The 16,043-nt window shown below is 45.1% G+C and overlaps 1 protein-coding gene and 1 pseudogene across 1 annotated transcript in view; both read left to right on the plus strand.

The window, feature by feature from the left end:
• TXNDC11 (thioredoxin domain containing 11) overlaps positions 1 to 16,043 on the plus strand; it is a 76,758-nt gene that overhangs the window by 46,505 nt on the left and 14,210 nt on the right. The window contains 2 exon segments of the mRNA XM_006867212.1: positions 11,963 to 12,075; positions 13,971 to 14,171. Coding sequence (XP_006867274.1) covers positions 11,963 to 12,075; positions 13,971 to 14,171 — 314 coding nt within the window.
• Positions 8,566 to 8,895, plus strand: LOC102819409 (annotated as a pseudogene).

The following is a 16,043-nucleotide window of genomic DNA, read 5'->3' on the forward strand; positions in this document are numbered from 1 at the left end:
CAATTCTGCTCATATGCCCTTTGAGTGTATTGTCCATTTCTGATATTCTATTATTAATTGTTTGGACCTCTTTCTGTAGATTTTGAATTGTTTCCAATGCTGTATCTATCTAATTTGATTGTTCCTGTAATACTTTCCTGACTTCTTCCTTGTTTTTCTCAACTCCATTGTATAGTGTTTTGATACATTTTAATCATTTTTCTGAATTTCTTTTCAGGCATTTCCAAAGCCTGCCCATCTTCCATTTTGGAGTGTAGGTCTACTTCCAGCTCATTTGCCTCAGTCACTTTATCTCATTTCTAGACATGTGCTGATATGGTCATCTGCTTCTGTTTTGGGGGCATATTCAGGAGTTATCTGTGGCCTTAATACTTAGATGGGTGTATATTTTGGTATTTTTTTATGCTTTCTGATTGCCTCCAGGTAGATGGGATCAGGAGATGGGCTTCCCTTTTCATTCTTCTTCCTGAGAAATTTCAAGATGCCACTCTTGGTCATTGCGATGTAACTCAGTATTTAATTTTTGGCCTATTTCCTTTTTAGTCTGCCTGTCCCACTCCACAATCCCCGTTTAGGCCTTCTTTCTAGTGATAAACAGTTCAGGGCTGACTGTGGCCACTTTGCACTGCCGTTTGGTTTTAAGTGGAAACTGTCCCTTTAAATTTAGAGGAGATCTGTGTGCATGTATAGTAGAACCCTCTGGGAGTAGGGCTGAAGTGTCCATTCACTCAGGCACCCTCTCTGGTCACCAGAATGGAGGTGCACAGACAGTGAGAGACCAATGAACAGATACATACACACACACAAAGTGTTCATACCTTTATCTCCGTGGTTCTGTCAGGCATTCATGGCTGCTCTGATCCTTGTCCCGCTAGGTCTCACCCAAGATGGCACCTCCGGGAGCAGCTGAGTGCCTTGGATTAGACAGCAATGGATTTCTTGTTTCTGCTACAAATTCCCCTAACTGTAAACCTTCCAACCTTCTAAATATTCCTTTACATGTGGTTCAGAGTCCCGGCATCGTCCCCTGAGCCTGCTTGGTTCGGTATTCTCTGTTGTTGCTGATGGAGCTCCTCACTGCACTTCCACCCTATCTGCCATTTTATTTGTTCCTTCTTGATTTTTTTTTTAAACCACATCTTTGAAGAGTGCTTTCTACTTTTATACTTAATAAAAGCATGTATTAGTTCAATGGAAGTGTTACAACTATATTATAGTTTCATGAAATTTCTGGTCAACAGGCAGATTCAGAGACTTAAGTTGTTTTGAACATAGCTGGAAGCTTTGCAATAAATGAGTCAAGTATCTTTTAGGAATTTAAATTAATGACAGTAAAGTTAAAGTTGCTCTGTGGCCACCATCTAGAGCAATGCTGCTCTGGACAGACTCCTGCTTGCAGGGCCTGCCCAAGTGTCCAGGGAAAGAGCATTTGGTAAATGAGATACCAGGTTTCCTGTGGGCACTTCACTGAATGCTTCAGAATGGGGCCCTGCTGGTCAGGTGGTGGTGGTGGTTTTGTGCCGTGGAGTTGGTCCCAACTCTTAGTGACCCTGTACAGGGTTTCCAAGGCTGTAAATCTTTATAGGAGCAGAAAGCCTCATTTTTCTCCCACGAAACAGCTGGTAGTTTCAAACTGCTGATCTTAAGGTTCGCAGCCCGATTTGTAACCACTGCGCTACCAGAGCTTCTTTGCTAGTCTGGTAGTTAGTGATAAAGGCTGTGAGCCATGGGGCCTTTGCTTCTGGCAGGACCCTTTGTCATTTGTTTTACAAACACAGAAAACCTGTTATGTGGAGTGTTTTGGGGAATGTTAGCATCTTGCCTCACTGAGGTGGTTTGTAAGTTCAGAATGTATGTGTCTTACCCTAATGTGAAATTGAAATTTTCATTTGAAAATTGACTTGTAGGTGAACAGTTTAAAGCAGAACTAAGTCATCTGAGATGAAAATGTTAGCCAGAAAACCTTGATGCAAAGCAGACAAATGAGTGAATCTCAGTGGGGATCCACAAATTGCAGATCCCTCCCTTCTTGATGCATAGTGACGGTGGTGCATTGAAGGCTCACCAGGGGCAGCTGGACTGTCCCCCCCGGCGAATGCGGCAAGCAGGGCTGGAGTGGTCCGATAGTGGCAGGGAAGAACACCGAGCTCCCTAACAGCCGGAGTGACTACAGAAGAGCTGAAAGAGTCAAGAGCTCATCCATCAAAGCAAAGCAAGGCAGTCTGCTTCTGAGTGTGGCCATCAGCGTGCTAGTGTTGGGTCTCCTTCTCCCAGGTCCCTTGGGAGACTTGTCCCCACGTGTCAGGAAGGTGAGTGACACAGGAGTCATGGTGTTGACACCTTGACCTCTATCTCCTTGGTTACCAGCTGTCGGAACTACTCAGTGTCCGGGGCATTAAGCCTTTGCATGAGCAGGGTTGCCCAGAGCCCTTCCACCTGTTCCATCCCTTATCCTTTCCATTATGTTCCTACCTGCCTCTTGGAGGTAACCAACCCTTGAATCTCTGGTCTATCCTTCCTGGGTTTCTTTTTTGCGCAGATGAGCAAATGTGTGTGTATTTTTATATCCCCTTGTTTACATGAGGGTGGTGGTGGTTGTGGTTATATGCCATGGAGTTGGTTCCGACTCATAGCAACCCTGTACAGGGTTTCTGAGACCGTAAATGTTAACCGGAGCAGAAGGCCTCTTTCTCCCAGGGAACAGCTGGTAGTTTTGAACTGCTGACTTTGAGGTTAACAGCTCGACTCGTAGCTACTATGCTACCAGCGCTCCTTACATGAAGGTAGCATATGATAGATACTCTTTTGCACTTTGTCATGGTTTCTTCTTTGTGTAAGTCTTGCAGTCTTGTTTAGAACCTAACTTCTCTGACTTTTCTTCAGCTCATTCTCCAAATTTAATCTACCAATTAATTGTCTCACCAAATTTTCCAAGTGGTTTAATAGAAAGTGAACCTGCAGTAAGTTTTTAATCATCACATAAATCACTACTACAGATAGTCAAAAGGGACTGGAATTGTTGACCTTCATGTCTGTTTTACTGTCATGCTGCTCATTCTTGTTAGGCTGAGTCTGGCTGTGTCGTACAGCTTTACTGGAGTGTGGACGCCAGAAAGAACCCCGGAGCCCAGTCCCCTGGTCATGTAAATGAGGACAGAGCCAGTGGTTCAGGGTGCACAGCTAGTTACAGGACTGGGACTCCATGGTAACAGCTACCCTGACTCCCAGTCTGAGACTTTTTCTACTAAGTCTCACTGCCTTCCTTGTTTCGTACATTAGGTTCGTAGTGTCTTGGTTAATCAGAATACTGGAACACATGTCAGTGCACTATGAAGCACCTCAACAGTGAGCATTGTGACGAGCATAGCACGTCAGTTCTTTCACCAGATGGTTTTTAAAGACCTCGTTGCACCTTACAGTGATCTTTCTGAAACCAGTTGTCAATGGATGAGTAATTAGCAGGCTCACAGGATTTACAGAGAAAATTTTTTTTGATTCATTGGCTAAGATCATGCCATTAATGGAGCTCTTGGTAGCAGGGGACATTATCCTGAATTTATTTTTAGTTAGTCAACAGATTCAAAATCCTTAATGAAAACATTGAAGCTCTGTTACTGTTAGGACCAAAGAGTTCATTTTAGAAACGAGAAGATCCCTGTCATTGAAGTGCACATAGAGGAGGAACACTCTTCTCTTGCGTCTTTCCTGCATTCTCAGCGTCCTCTGTGGATCCCCGTCTTCTTCATTCACGCGAGACTGCATAGTCGAGCGACTCTTCCAGCAAGAGCTCCGCCATATGCAGAGACTGAAATACATGTGTGACTTTGATATATTTCTCTGTGTGTGAAAAATAAAGTTTTAAAATAGTCATGTGTTTGAGCATGTTGGAGTCCATGAAGGAGGCTGTTATTAATGCAGCTAAGCATTTTATTAGTTTTTTGAATGGCCCCTTTTAACCCTTGATACAGGCTGTCCCTCTTACTCCTCTGCTGTAACTCTTGGCGGAATTTCAGACGGATTTCCTGACTGGCTCTTGAGCTGTGGCTGCTCCCATGATACAGCCTTTACCTTCAGGAGAGTGGTGTCATTTACTCTTCTGATTTTCTTCTCTCTCAGGTCCTCTTCTGACAGCTTTGGGATTTGAACTTGCCATTTCCTCTGTTACTCCCTTCCCCTTCTCAGAGTCTTCAGAGTTTAGATTTTGTTTTTTACTACTTTTTATCATGAATTGGGTGAACTTTTCCAGTCTCTGGTTTTTGCACATTCTGATTCATGTCATTGATTGCAGTCCCTACAGTGTAATGTTACGTATCCCACTTCCTCCCTGGGTTTCCTTTCCTCCATTCCTCCTCCCTTTCTGAATTTTATTCTTGGGTAAATGCTGCCCTTTTGATCTCCAATGGTTGATTGTTCTGAGGTTCTGTGTAAACCTTCACCCAATTCACAATACAAAGCTTAAAAAAATAAGGTGTGTTTTTTTTTTTAAAGAAACTGACCAAGGGAGGGGAGTAACAGAGCCTCCAGAGGACATGGCAAGTTCAAATCCCAAAGCTGTCAGAATAGTAATCAGGACCTCAGAGAGAATTGTTCCCCTTGTAGACCTATTTGTTGTTTGGCTGAAAGTTCAGCCATGGTGGTTGGTAAATTCCATTCGACACCTGACGGGTGGCTAAGGCCCTCAGTCCTCAGAGTTCCCTTCAGGTTCCTATAACCTCTCACGCATGAATCACATAAACTTCTTTGTGTGGAAACTGCTCTGAACTTGAAACCAAGGTTCAGGTCTTGATTTGGAGATTCACGGATGGTAGGACCTGCTAGAACTTCTCGGAGTGCTGGTAATTGTCAGTGATAAATGCACAGAGTTTCAGACTTACCCGTTCTTTGCCATTACTACTCCCTGTTCATTTAAGAGATGCCTCAAAGGAGAATTGATCATGATGACGCGTATGGAGTAAAGCCCAGGGGACCTTCATTTGCTGATGGGACACAGCTCAAAATGAAGAGAAAAAGTTGTAAACATCTGTTGAAAATCGGAACATGGAATGTACAAAGTATGAATCTGGGAAAATTAGAAGTTGTCAATTGTCAGAAGGGGCAAGTTGCTGAAGAAGGATATCATGTTTGTTAAGGTGGAGGGTCAGAGAAAAAGAGGAAGACCCCCAATGAGATGGATTGGCCAAGTGTAAGCATCAAAGGGCTCAAGCGTGACAACAGTAGCGAGGTTGACCCAAGATCGGACATTGTTTCGTTCTGTTGTGCATAAGGTCGCTATGAGTCGGTGCCAACTCAAAGGCACCTAACAACAACAGAGTCCATTCAGTGGAGCCTTGCTGTGGTGCTGTGAGATAAAGTAGTGGGCCACAAGGTCGGTGTAAGCCACAAGATTGGCAGTTCAAACTCACCAGCCACTCCTTGGAAACCCTATGCAAACAGGGTCACTATTGTTTACAGCAGTTTTAGATTCCAGAGTGTTACAGCAGCTGTAGGCCTGAGAGTGTCACAGCAGCTCTTGATCCGTCATTGAAGAAACCAAGGCCACTCAGAGAGGTGAAACAGAATTTCAGATTTTCAGTGCCGAATGCAGGGCAGTGCAGGCTTATATGGGGTCAGAATTGGGGAGGGGTTAGGTTGCAGACCTGTTTGAAGACTGGAGGGAATCAAAGGACTAGTTCCATTCAGTTACCTGATTAACATTCTAGCGTGTCTCCTGGGCAGAGAGGATTGGTCCTGCTCAGTAACCTGCTTAACAGTCTAGCTTGTCTTCTGGGCAGAGAGGATTGGTCCCACTCAGTAACCTGATTAACATACTAGCTTGACTCCTGGATGGAGAGGACTGGTCCAGCTCAGTAACGTGATTAACATTCTAGCTTGTGTCCTGGATGGATAGGGCACTGAATGTTTTTACCTTTTCCTGTTCAGCTATGAGTGGGAACTGACTCATGACACTTAACAACAACAAAATTCATTCAGTAGCTTCGAAATAGAGCACCCTGGAAATGGAAGAAAACAAACACCATCCCTAACCTTGTGGAGGTTTTTTTAAGGAAAGGCAGTAGATACTAAGTAAACAAATATGTAATATGATTTTAGACCAGACTGCGTGCCAAGAAGAACGTAAAGTGAGACCGAATAGTATAGGGACTGGGGGTACAGGGAGGGACTCAGTTCGAACGCATAGAGGAGGAACGTGTTGTGGAAGGCTTTTGAGAAGATGGGCTGTGAGTAGAGACCTGAACAGTGGGGACTAGGCAGCAAGTGAGGAGCCAGGAGCAGTGTGTTCCAGGCAGAGAGAAGAGCCCAGGAGGAGATGGAAGCAAACCATGTTCTTGGAACAGCTCAAGGCTGGTATAACAGGAGAGGAGGAAATGAGAAAACGTGGCCCCCTGATGAGATTGGGGCAGTAGGCAGGGGTGGATCACAATGGGCCCTTTTAGCCAGAGGAAGAGGCTATTCTACTTCAAGGTCACTGGAAGGGATGTCCCCAGGGACTGATGTGATCCTGTGGACACTGTGTGCTAAAGGTCTTCCGGCTGCTGAATGGATAGTCAGTTGTAGTTAATCTAGCAAAAGTGGAAGTAGGGAGATTAGCTAGGAGGGCCTTGCAGTTGTTTAGGAAGGAGATGACAGAGACTTGAGCCTGGGCTTCCAGGCTTTAGGTGTTAGAGTCGGGGTGCTGTGGACTTGCTGGCAGATTGACCCTGAAGGATGAAGAGGAGGAGGGAGTCAAGATGCTTGGTCTGAAGGGTGCAGTGTAGTTTACCGCAGCTTGGTCATGCTCAGTGGAGATGCCTGTTAGACATTCAAGTGGAGGCATCAGTAGACTGCTGTGGGGCAGAATCTGGGGGTCTGGGCGGCGGTCTGGTGCAGAGACAGATTTGAGAACCTGGTTTACCCTGCCACCTAGGGTCTTATTGTGGCGTTACAGCAAAACAAATGACCTTTTCTTTTGCGCTCACCCCCACTGAGCTGGGCTGACACAGGGGCAGCAACAGTGGGCTCAAACATAACAGTTGTGAGCATGGTTTGGGACCAGCCAGTGTTTCATGCTGTTGTGCATAAATAGGGTCCCTATGAGTTGGAACTGACTCAAGTGTACCAAACAACATAGTCACAAAAATACAACAGAGTTCTTAAATCCTTCACCTAGCTTTCCTAGAGTTACCATTTTACATAACCATAATGCATCACTATTTGTTATGGTGCATTTATCAAAACAAAGAAATGATTGTTGGTACAACGCTTTTAACTAAACTCAAGGCCTGATTTGCAATTTACGAATTTTTCCACTAATGCTCTTTTCTATTACGGGATCCAATCCAGGATCTCACCTTGCATGTAGGTTTTGTTTGTTTGTTTGTTTGTTTTCTTTCCCTTAATCTCCTCCAACTTCAAAGACTGCCTCAGTCTTTCCTGGTCTTTCCTAACTTCTGGGTACTTTAGAAGAATTGTTAAGTGCCATCAAGTCATTTCTGACCCATAGTGACCCTCTATAGGATTGCTAAGGAGTAGGTGTGGGTTTGAACCACCGGCCTTGTGGTTAGCAGTCCAGTGCTTATCCTGTAGCACCACCTCAGGACTGAAGAATACGGGTGAGGAATTTTTTAGGAAGCCTTTTCCATTTGGGTTTCTCTAATAATTTATCAATTACAATAAGTGATGGATTTTGGGCAAAGAATACCACAGATATATTATTCTGGCCATAGGAGTTTGTGTCTTGCTGTTGGTGGTGTTGACTAACCTTGATCCCTTAGAGCTGAGGTAGTGTCTGCTGAGTTTCTTCACTGGAAAGGTGCCCTCTTTCCCTTTGTAATTAATAAATAACTTGGACAGGGGCTTCTGGGAGACTTTGCAACTCACTCCTCAAACTTTTCCCTCCTGATTGCCGTGTCTTTGCCTGTGACAGTCATTACTGTAGAACCCTAATGGGGATGGACTGTTTCTTTCATTTTTTGCGCATGATAATGAACAACAGGATTCTTCTTCTCTGAAACTCTATATAGGTTTGTTTTCAGTTAAAACGGATTCAGCGGCACTGAACAACATTATTGTATGATGTTTAATTTTTGTTGCTCAGCTTGTTCCAGTTTTACTCACTAGGAGCTCCCAGGGTTGGAGCCTTTGTCCTTTGAGTAGGTGCCCATCCTATTTTGAGCACTTCCTCACTTCTCACACAGGATTTTTCAGGCTCATCTTGTATTTTCCCTCCTCTAGCTCTGGAACCAACCTCTTCCTTCTCCAGGGAGTTCTGACTTGCTGTATTGGAGAATGGTGTATTGGAGAATGGTGTATAGAAGCCAAGATTTGGGTGCTGAGTGTGTGCTTTGCTCTCAGGACATCATTAATTCTAGGCTCTCTCAGTAGGCAGAGCTAGGAAATGTGTGTGTGCATGCCCATTGTTGTAGGGGAGAAGAGACCCCATCTTTACATATAAAAATATTGCAGTGATTAAGTCTTAAACAGGAACAAGACCTTTTGGGCTTCTGTCTGCTCGGTGATGGGAAGCGCCTTCCCCACAGGATATCAATGCAAGCCTGAATAAGAAAAATAATTTCTTGCACCTAAATCTTGGCCTGTCAGTTATACCTTAATCCCACCTTGGGAAACAGTCTTCAGGAGAGCCTAGATGAGCTCATACAGTCTCAGCAGATCACTCCCCAACTTGTCCTTCAAGTTCTCTTTCAGTTTGATAAGGCTATAAAGTCAGCATTGGCTCAGAGGGTCAGGAACAGAGTCAATTTCAGGGGCTCTCTAAATGCATACAGATTCTGCGATAATGTGTGGACTTTTGTTTTGAATGATGCTGAATTCAGAGAGGTGACAGAGCTTATTAAAGTAGATAAAGTGAAAATTGTAGCCTGTGATGGTAAAAATACTGGCTCTAATACTACAGAATGAAAGGGACAAAATGGTTTTCATGCCATCTTCTGTTGCTCTTCATCGCTTTTTGAAGAAAAGCATAGAAGAGACTTTTAAAATTTATTCTAACAATGTAGAGATGACTGCACTGTGCTGTACTATCAAAGAATTCCAGTAGAAACACGCTTGTAACTCTACAGCCCCGTACATTACCCTTTATTATACAGCATGGAGAAACTTTATTTTAATAACAAATCAAGTGTTGCCTTCCTACAAACACTCTTTAATAAATACATTTTAAAAGAAAACAGGAATAAGGACACCATAGATCATCCAGGTGAGGAAAATCATAGACACCATGATGAATTTCCAAAGTTCTATATCCTCCACGAGGTGACGTTTTATAGAGCACAGAAAACAAAAGAAATCTCCTCATGTGTCACCTGGGCATGCTGTTGCAGATAGGAGAGCTTACAGAGGCAGGCGCTCAATGTACCACAACCAGACCACCGTGAAGGAAGGGGTGTGCCTGGGAAAGTTCCTATGAAGGCCAGATGGGGGAAGTGACCCCAAACCCACTTCTAAATATAATCTACTTCTAACTCTGGTGAGTCAGCTGTCAGAGGTGCATGAGGGACTCCAAAACAAAATGGCATCTGTACACCTAACCCTAGCACAGGATGGAGAAAAGCTCTGCTTGACTGAAGCTGTTTGTAGGCAAAAAGCTTTCAGATTTCACGCTCTACACTACCATGTAGATGCGCACAGCCAGGTTTCTATCTTATCTCTCTCTCTCTCTCTGTCTCTCTCTCTCTCTGTCTCTCTCTCTCTGTCTCTGTGTGTGTGTGTGTAAAACTATGAGGTTATACGAATGGCCTTTGATTCCTATCTGACACAAGGTTCATTGTAGCTTCCTTCTCATGCATAAGTAGCTTCTTTCTCCAACGGTGAGAAACCCAGCTCTTGTCTGTCATATACTGACTGTACAAATAAGTCAGTATGTTAGTCGCTTTAGAATTGCTAACTTAACCCCCCTTGAGAACCACATTTGCTAAGTAGTTTCACAGCATGTGTGGCATTGTTTTTGTCTTTAGCATTACAGTATTGAGTGAAGATAGAGGGTTTTTTCCACATAGGTTGCTTCTTTGCCCCCGCCCCCTTCACCCTGGCACTATTCATCTGCAGTACTGATGGGTTCCTGAATTAGTGTTTATTTTCCACCTTGAGCTCTGGGCTTCCTGGTTGGTATGATCAGTTTAGTGTGGGGGTGTGTGAAGGATGCGTGACACATTACAGTCACTCCTGAGAGTCAAATACAGCAATTTCACCATTGGTTCCTACTACCCTTCTCTCAACCCTTTTCCTTCCTCCTCACCCCCACCCTCATATAACCAATCCCTTTCATGTGTGTTTTTTAATACACTGATTCCTTAGATCTAACTTGGCAACATTCAGAGTTTAATTGGTGTTTTATTTGATACCTGTTAATAAGCAGAATGGAGTCCTGGTGTGGTGCTGTGGGTTAATGTGCTGGACTGCAAAGTCAGTTTGAACCACAGGGTTCACGGTTCAAGCTCACCAGCTGCTCCTCGAAAACCCTATACAGGGTTGCTATGGGTCAGAACCAACTCAGTGGCACTTAACAAGTAACCAGAATAGAAACAGGGAAGAATGTACCCTTTCCTACACTGTATCTCATCATCCTCCTAACATTAAAACTGAGGTCAATTTTTAATCACAAAAGCATGACAGTATTAACTCCTTGAGGAAAGTGAAAATTTTATAAATGAGAATAAAGTCCTATTTGATTTCCCTCCCCTAACATAAAACCATTTTATTGTCCTGTATACATTTCTAAACATATGTGCCTTTAGGGGAAAAAAGCGAATTGTTTTATAAGTATGGGTCTTCTGTGTTCTTAAACATAAAAGGTCATTTTATCTCACTTCAGCTTTCGTTTTCACTCACATGTATCTTGAAAATGTCTTGTTTGTACAGATAGCGATAGCCTTACCTCATTGTTTTCTAGCATCTGCCAGTATTTCCTGTTGTCTCACCTTGCATGTAACTCTCACTGCTCATGTGTGGATGTTGCTCTGGGGCTGAAACTAAGAAGTGGTATTGCTGTATCCACTCTCCATCACAGTCCACACAGCTCGTTGCTCTCCCAAGGGGCCATGTCAGTTCCCCATCCCACCCGGAGTTAAACACTGTGGAGGATGTTCAAACCTGTACAAGGTCACTAGGAGTCAGAACCGAGTTAATGGCACTAAACAACCACAGCACCAGCAGTATGTGACCTTACACAGTCTTTGGGGGGTGGTGGGGGTGGTGGCATCAATAACGTGGAATTTCCCAAGTCTTAATTTTTTAGACAATTTGAAGCAAATACTAGTATTTTGTGTCAGTGTTCTTTCCTCTGAAATGTTGATTTTTCTGTCATTAGCATTTTTATTCCTTTTCTGGGTTTACCCATTTATTAACCCTTTTCTTTTCTTATTGCTTTGTACGAGCTCGTTATAAAGGGTAGGTTCACTCATTTAGCAGAACCTCCTGCTCCCCTTGCATATGCCCAGGCATTGCTCGAGGAGGCATGTCCCTCTGTTTTGAAGGGAAAACCAGGCCACAGAAAGTCTAAACAAGCAGAATATGTAGTTGCTGAGGAGTACTGTTCACCAAGAGAGAGACAGGCAGGGGCTGAGTGGGGGCTGGGAAGACTCCCTACCCCAGTTCCCATTGTTGACTTCTACCTTTAGGTAGGGGATCAAGAAAGGCTCCTCAGAGCATGGAGTCCACACTGAGGTCTGAATGGCGAGGAGGAGCTTACCACGGGAAGCTCCCAGACTGCGAGTAAGATCAACACGTGCTTGGGCTCTGAGGAGCCAGAGAGGAAGTCACGCAGTCACATCTGGGACAGGGGACCTGATGGATGGGGGCCAGCTTCAGGAGGAACGTGTCCACCCATCCTCCCCTCTGCCTGCCTAGGCAAGGGGACCAGACAGAGCTGAGCTTCTGGGGGACACGTGCTGCAAGGGTGATCACTGGGTTCTGTGGTTGTTTCAAGGCATAGGGCTTTTCTTTAATAAAGGAACATTTTCTGTTTCAGATTACCTAGGAACAGTACGATTTGGGGTTATCACAAATAAGCATCTTGCGAAACTGGTGTCCTTAGTGCACTCTGGAAGTGTGTATTTACATAGACATTTCAACACGTCACTTGTAAGTATTTTGAAACTGCGTTTCTGTTAGTGTAGTGGTTCTTAACTTTGTCTAGGCCACAGACTCCTTTGAGAGTTGGAAGAAAGCTATGCATGTTCTCCCTAGGAAAGTGCTCAGGGTTTTAGATGCACATTGAGAGTTCTACCTCCCCACCCTGGAGCCTAGGCCCAGGTTACTAACCCGGCCATCAAAGGACTCTTGGATTTAACATCCAGACATTCTTTGTTTATAGTCCTAGACTGGTACAACCTTGTTGGTTTGTCTGGCTGAATGAAATTGCAGTCACTCTGCTTCAGGTGTGTTTCTCTGTACCCACATTCTTATAGGTCAAGCTGCCATTGGACTGTGCTCTTTGTTCATTTGTCCATGTGTTTAGGGTGGCAATATGACATGCATTTCTCCCTCGAGGAGGTCATGGAGTTTTGAAGTCTGTGTCCAGTCCCAGTGAGAAGCTGATGGCTTCTCCCCCCAGACACCCCTGCTTCTCCATGGCTGCTTGTGCTCCCTGATTTTATTTGCTTTTTGGTGGAGCAGCTTCAACTCCGCTGTTTTTGAGCTTTGGCCTGGTTGTTACTTGGTCTGTGCATCTGCTTGTGATTTATTGCTACGTCTGCAGTCACATCCTGAGAGGTCGTCTTAAGTGTTTTTATGTCTCTAATTGCATTGCCAGCGCTGGCATCTGACATGGTGTGTGAAGATGAAGACCCCTGTCCCCAATGTGGCCAGCCCTTGAAGTCTCTGCTCCCCTTGACTCTGCATCATAGTCTTGTTGCACAGAAGTTACTGCTAGACCCTCACTCTCCAAGGGGTGCTCCCTGGATTGCCAGTCATTGCTGCTGCCTGCCTCTGGTAGCCAGACATTATGCTCTTCTTCTTGCAGTTTATATCCTGACACGCAGATGCATTTTTGTGTGTTATGGTCCCTGTGTCACCCACACATCCTCCTCGTGCCTCTGCCTGCACATCTTCAGATTTCATGTGCATCTGCCATGGACCATTCTCCTGCATCCTTGTTTCTAGGAAAGCAACCACAGGAAGAGGTGTAAATAGATGGAGATGTGGAGGCAGGCCTCAGACTTCACCTCGGTCGTCCTTTTAAAGGCAGGTTTGTTCTGTCAAGAGAGACACCAATGGGAGCTCAGTACATAAAAGAACCGAACAGAAAGGTGCACGTCTCCATTCTGAAGCAGTTGAAATCTCTTGCTGAGGCTGGGAAGTAATCTTAACTTTGTGGAACCCTCTCGTGCAAAGCACTCTTCTGGCAGTTTGATTTGAAATCCAGTGATTTTTTATTTTCATTGAAATAAAGTAGTTGTTTGATTGCACACACCCTTGAGTTGCTATAGTAAAACAAAAGCATGCGTGTCTCTTTCCTTCATCCCATACACGTATGAGGTGGTCCATGCCTCGTGCCAGTCCTAGGTCATTGGTGCGTAGGCGCAGTCAGATACTGGTTGAGTTGGTCTCTGGAGATAAAACAGACACCAGCCTCAGCCCTCATGGAGTGTTCATGCCTGCCCTTCTGGAGCAGATTTTGATGGTCCTGACCCCATTATCTCTCTTCCCTTGGGTTCACACGAGTCCTTTAGAAAATTCCCAGTCTTATTTCATGGCTCCCTGAGGACAGGTTGTTAGAAGCAGGGCACACACTATTTGTTGATAGATGAGTCTACCGAAAGAGAAACGAGAGTTCGCGTGAGCTGAACATCACTTATGACAGTTGTGTTTGCTTTTCCACTGCTTGAGGGCCCGAGGCCATGTTCTCTGTTTTTAGCTGCCCAAATGCTGAGCACCTTTCTCTCCCTCCCTTGTGAGATGCTGGGTCATTGGGCCTCTCAGGATCCTGCCTGACCTCTCAGCGCTGTGTCATCCGTGTGTGTGTGTGTCTTCCACAGGTCTTTCCCAGGGAGATCATGAACTACACCGCCGAGAACATCTGTACATGGGCCTTAGAAAACCGTGAGATGCTTTTTCGGTGGCTGCGGCCGCACGGCGGCAAGAGTCTTCTGCTGAATAATGAACTGAAGAAAGGACCGGCACTGTTTTTATTCATACCTTTCGATCCCCTCGCAGAAAGCCACCCTTTAATAGATGAGGTAAGAGTCATCGTGCTCAGTAGGGCCTTGTCCATCTGTCTGTTGCTTATGGAGCAGGGAAACCTGCTTCACGTCGGCTGTTTTCTCTCTTTCCACACCCAGAGGCCTTTACAGTGGCCTCTGTGTCTTGACAGTGTGACACTTTCCTTCTATGAATGAGCAGGAGGGAGGGGCCCCAAAGCCCACGCCCAGGGTAGCCTAGGGTAGGGACGGCTGCCGCCTCCCTGGCCTCTGGGGGTCATGGGGCATAAGGACAAGGAAAGCAAAACCAGGCCTTGCAGGGAAGCCCATGCATGCCTCTTCATAAGGGGACTGCTAGGAGCCTCCCCTCTGGAGGTGGGGCAGGGAGAATGGCAGAGACAGGGCAGGGTTTAGGTGGCTGAGGAAATGCCATTGTTGGGGGTCTGAGCGTCCTCTGGACAGTGGGAAAGAGGCAACCAGCCCACTGCCTGGAGCAGCTGTCCCTACCGTGCGGTTAATCAGAGGCGTTCCCCAAGACCTCTACTGCCGAGTGCTTGCCCCTCATCTGGGGCACAGCCTCTCTGGGTGAGAGTTTATTTTGTACATGGATCATTTGGAGGCACTTAGAGCGGTAGCAATCAGCAGAGGGAGCCAAGGCTTGCTAAATTGGATTTACTGAGGTTCCTTTTTTTCCTGCCCTCAGGGATGCCTTAATTGACCCCGATCACTTTCAGAAGCAGTGTAGCCCTCACCAGGCTCCGCCAGAGCCTACACTCTGCTGGCCCAGAGTCCTGTTGTTAAAAGCTCCTACCCCTGCTGGGAAATCTTCTCAATGAATGGTGTTCTGCTGGGAAGGGAAGAGATGCAATAGCTTTGTTTCTTCTCTAATTAGAAAGCACTCGAGGTCATAAAACTTCATTTCTTTAGATAGTCTTTGCTACGTGGATGTTTATGAACTAGAATATTCTCCCAGGCCTTTACTCTATCGAATACTAAGAGCCTTCAAGCCAGATTCAGAAGAGGACGTGGAACGAGGGAACGAGGGATATCATTGCCAATGTCAGATGGACCATGGCTGACAGCAGACAATACCAGAAAGATGTTTACCTGTGCTTTATTGGCCACACAAACACTTTCGAGTGTGTGGGTCATGACAAGCTATGGACAACATTTTGAAAAGAGTTTTTATTGTGAATTGAGTGATAGTTTACATGGGGGAACATCAGTTTTACACTCATTCTTTCGTCTTCATTTCATTACAATGATTACAATCCCCTGCATGTTTCTTCATTCAACAGTATTTGAATGATGTATTTGCTTCTATTCCCTCTGTTGTGTTTTTGTTTTTTTTTGGATGTGCACCAAAACATTCAGGAATGTACAGTCATTCAAATAGCCAAAGAGCACACCCCGTAAGCCTGCCCCCCAGCTGCCAGCACACATCCCCTCTCCCTCCATGAGTCTAGAGTCCTCAGCTGCTCCGTCTCTCCATGTCATCAGCTTTGCCTCCATCTCTGGCGCTGCCACTTCTCTGGGTAGGGTCCCACACTCTGCACCTGCTCTTCTTCCTTGATGGTCCCAGGGTCCTCCACTCTGGGACTGTAAGATCGACAACTCACCCCTTTTTGCTACAACACTTTTACCTTTACAGTTGCTACAATTGCCATTAGTCATGATAACAGTTACTCGCTGTTGAATCATGAGAGTCTTGTTATGAACAACATTTTGGAGAATTGAGTATTCCGGAACACTTACTTGTGCTCATTTGAGGAAACTGTACAGAGACCAAGAGGCAGTTGTTTGAACAGAATAAGGGATCACTGAATGGTTTAAAATTAGGAAAGGTGTGTCCCAGGGTTGTGTTCTACAACCATACTTACTTAATCTGTGTGCTGAGCATATAATCCGAAA

Source organism: Chrysochloris asiatica, unplaced genomic scaffold (assembly GCF_000296735.1).
Source record: "Chrysochloris asiatica unplaced genomic scaffold, ChrAsi1.0 scaffold00102, whole genome shotgun sequence".
NCBI lineage: Eukaryota > Metazoa > Chordata > Mammalia > Afrosoricida > Chrysochloridae > Chrysochloris > Chrysochloris asiatica.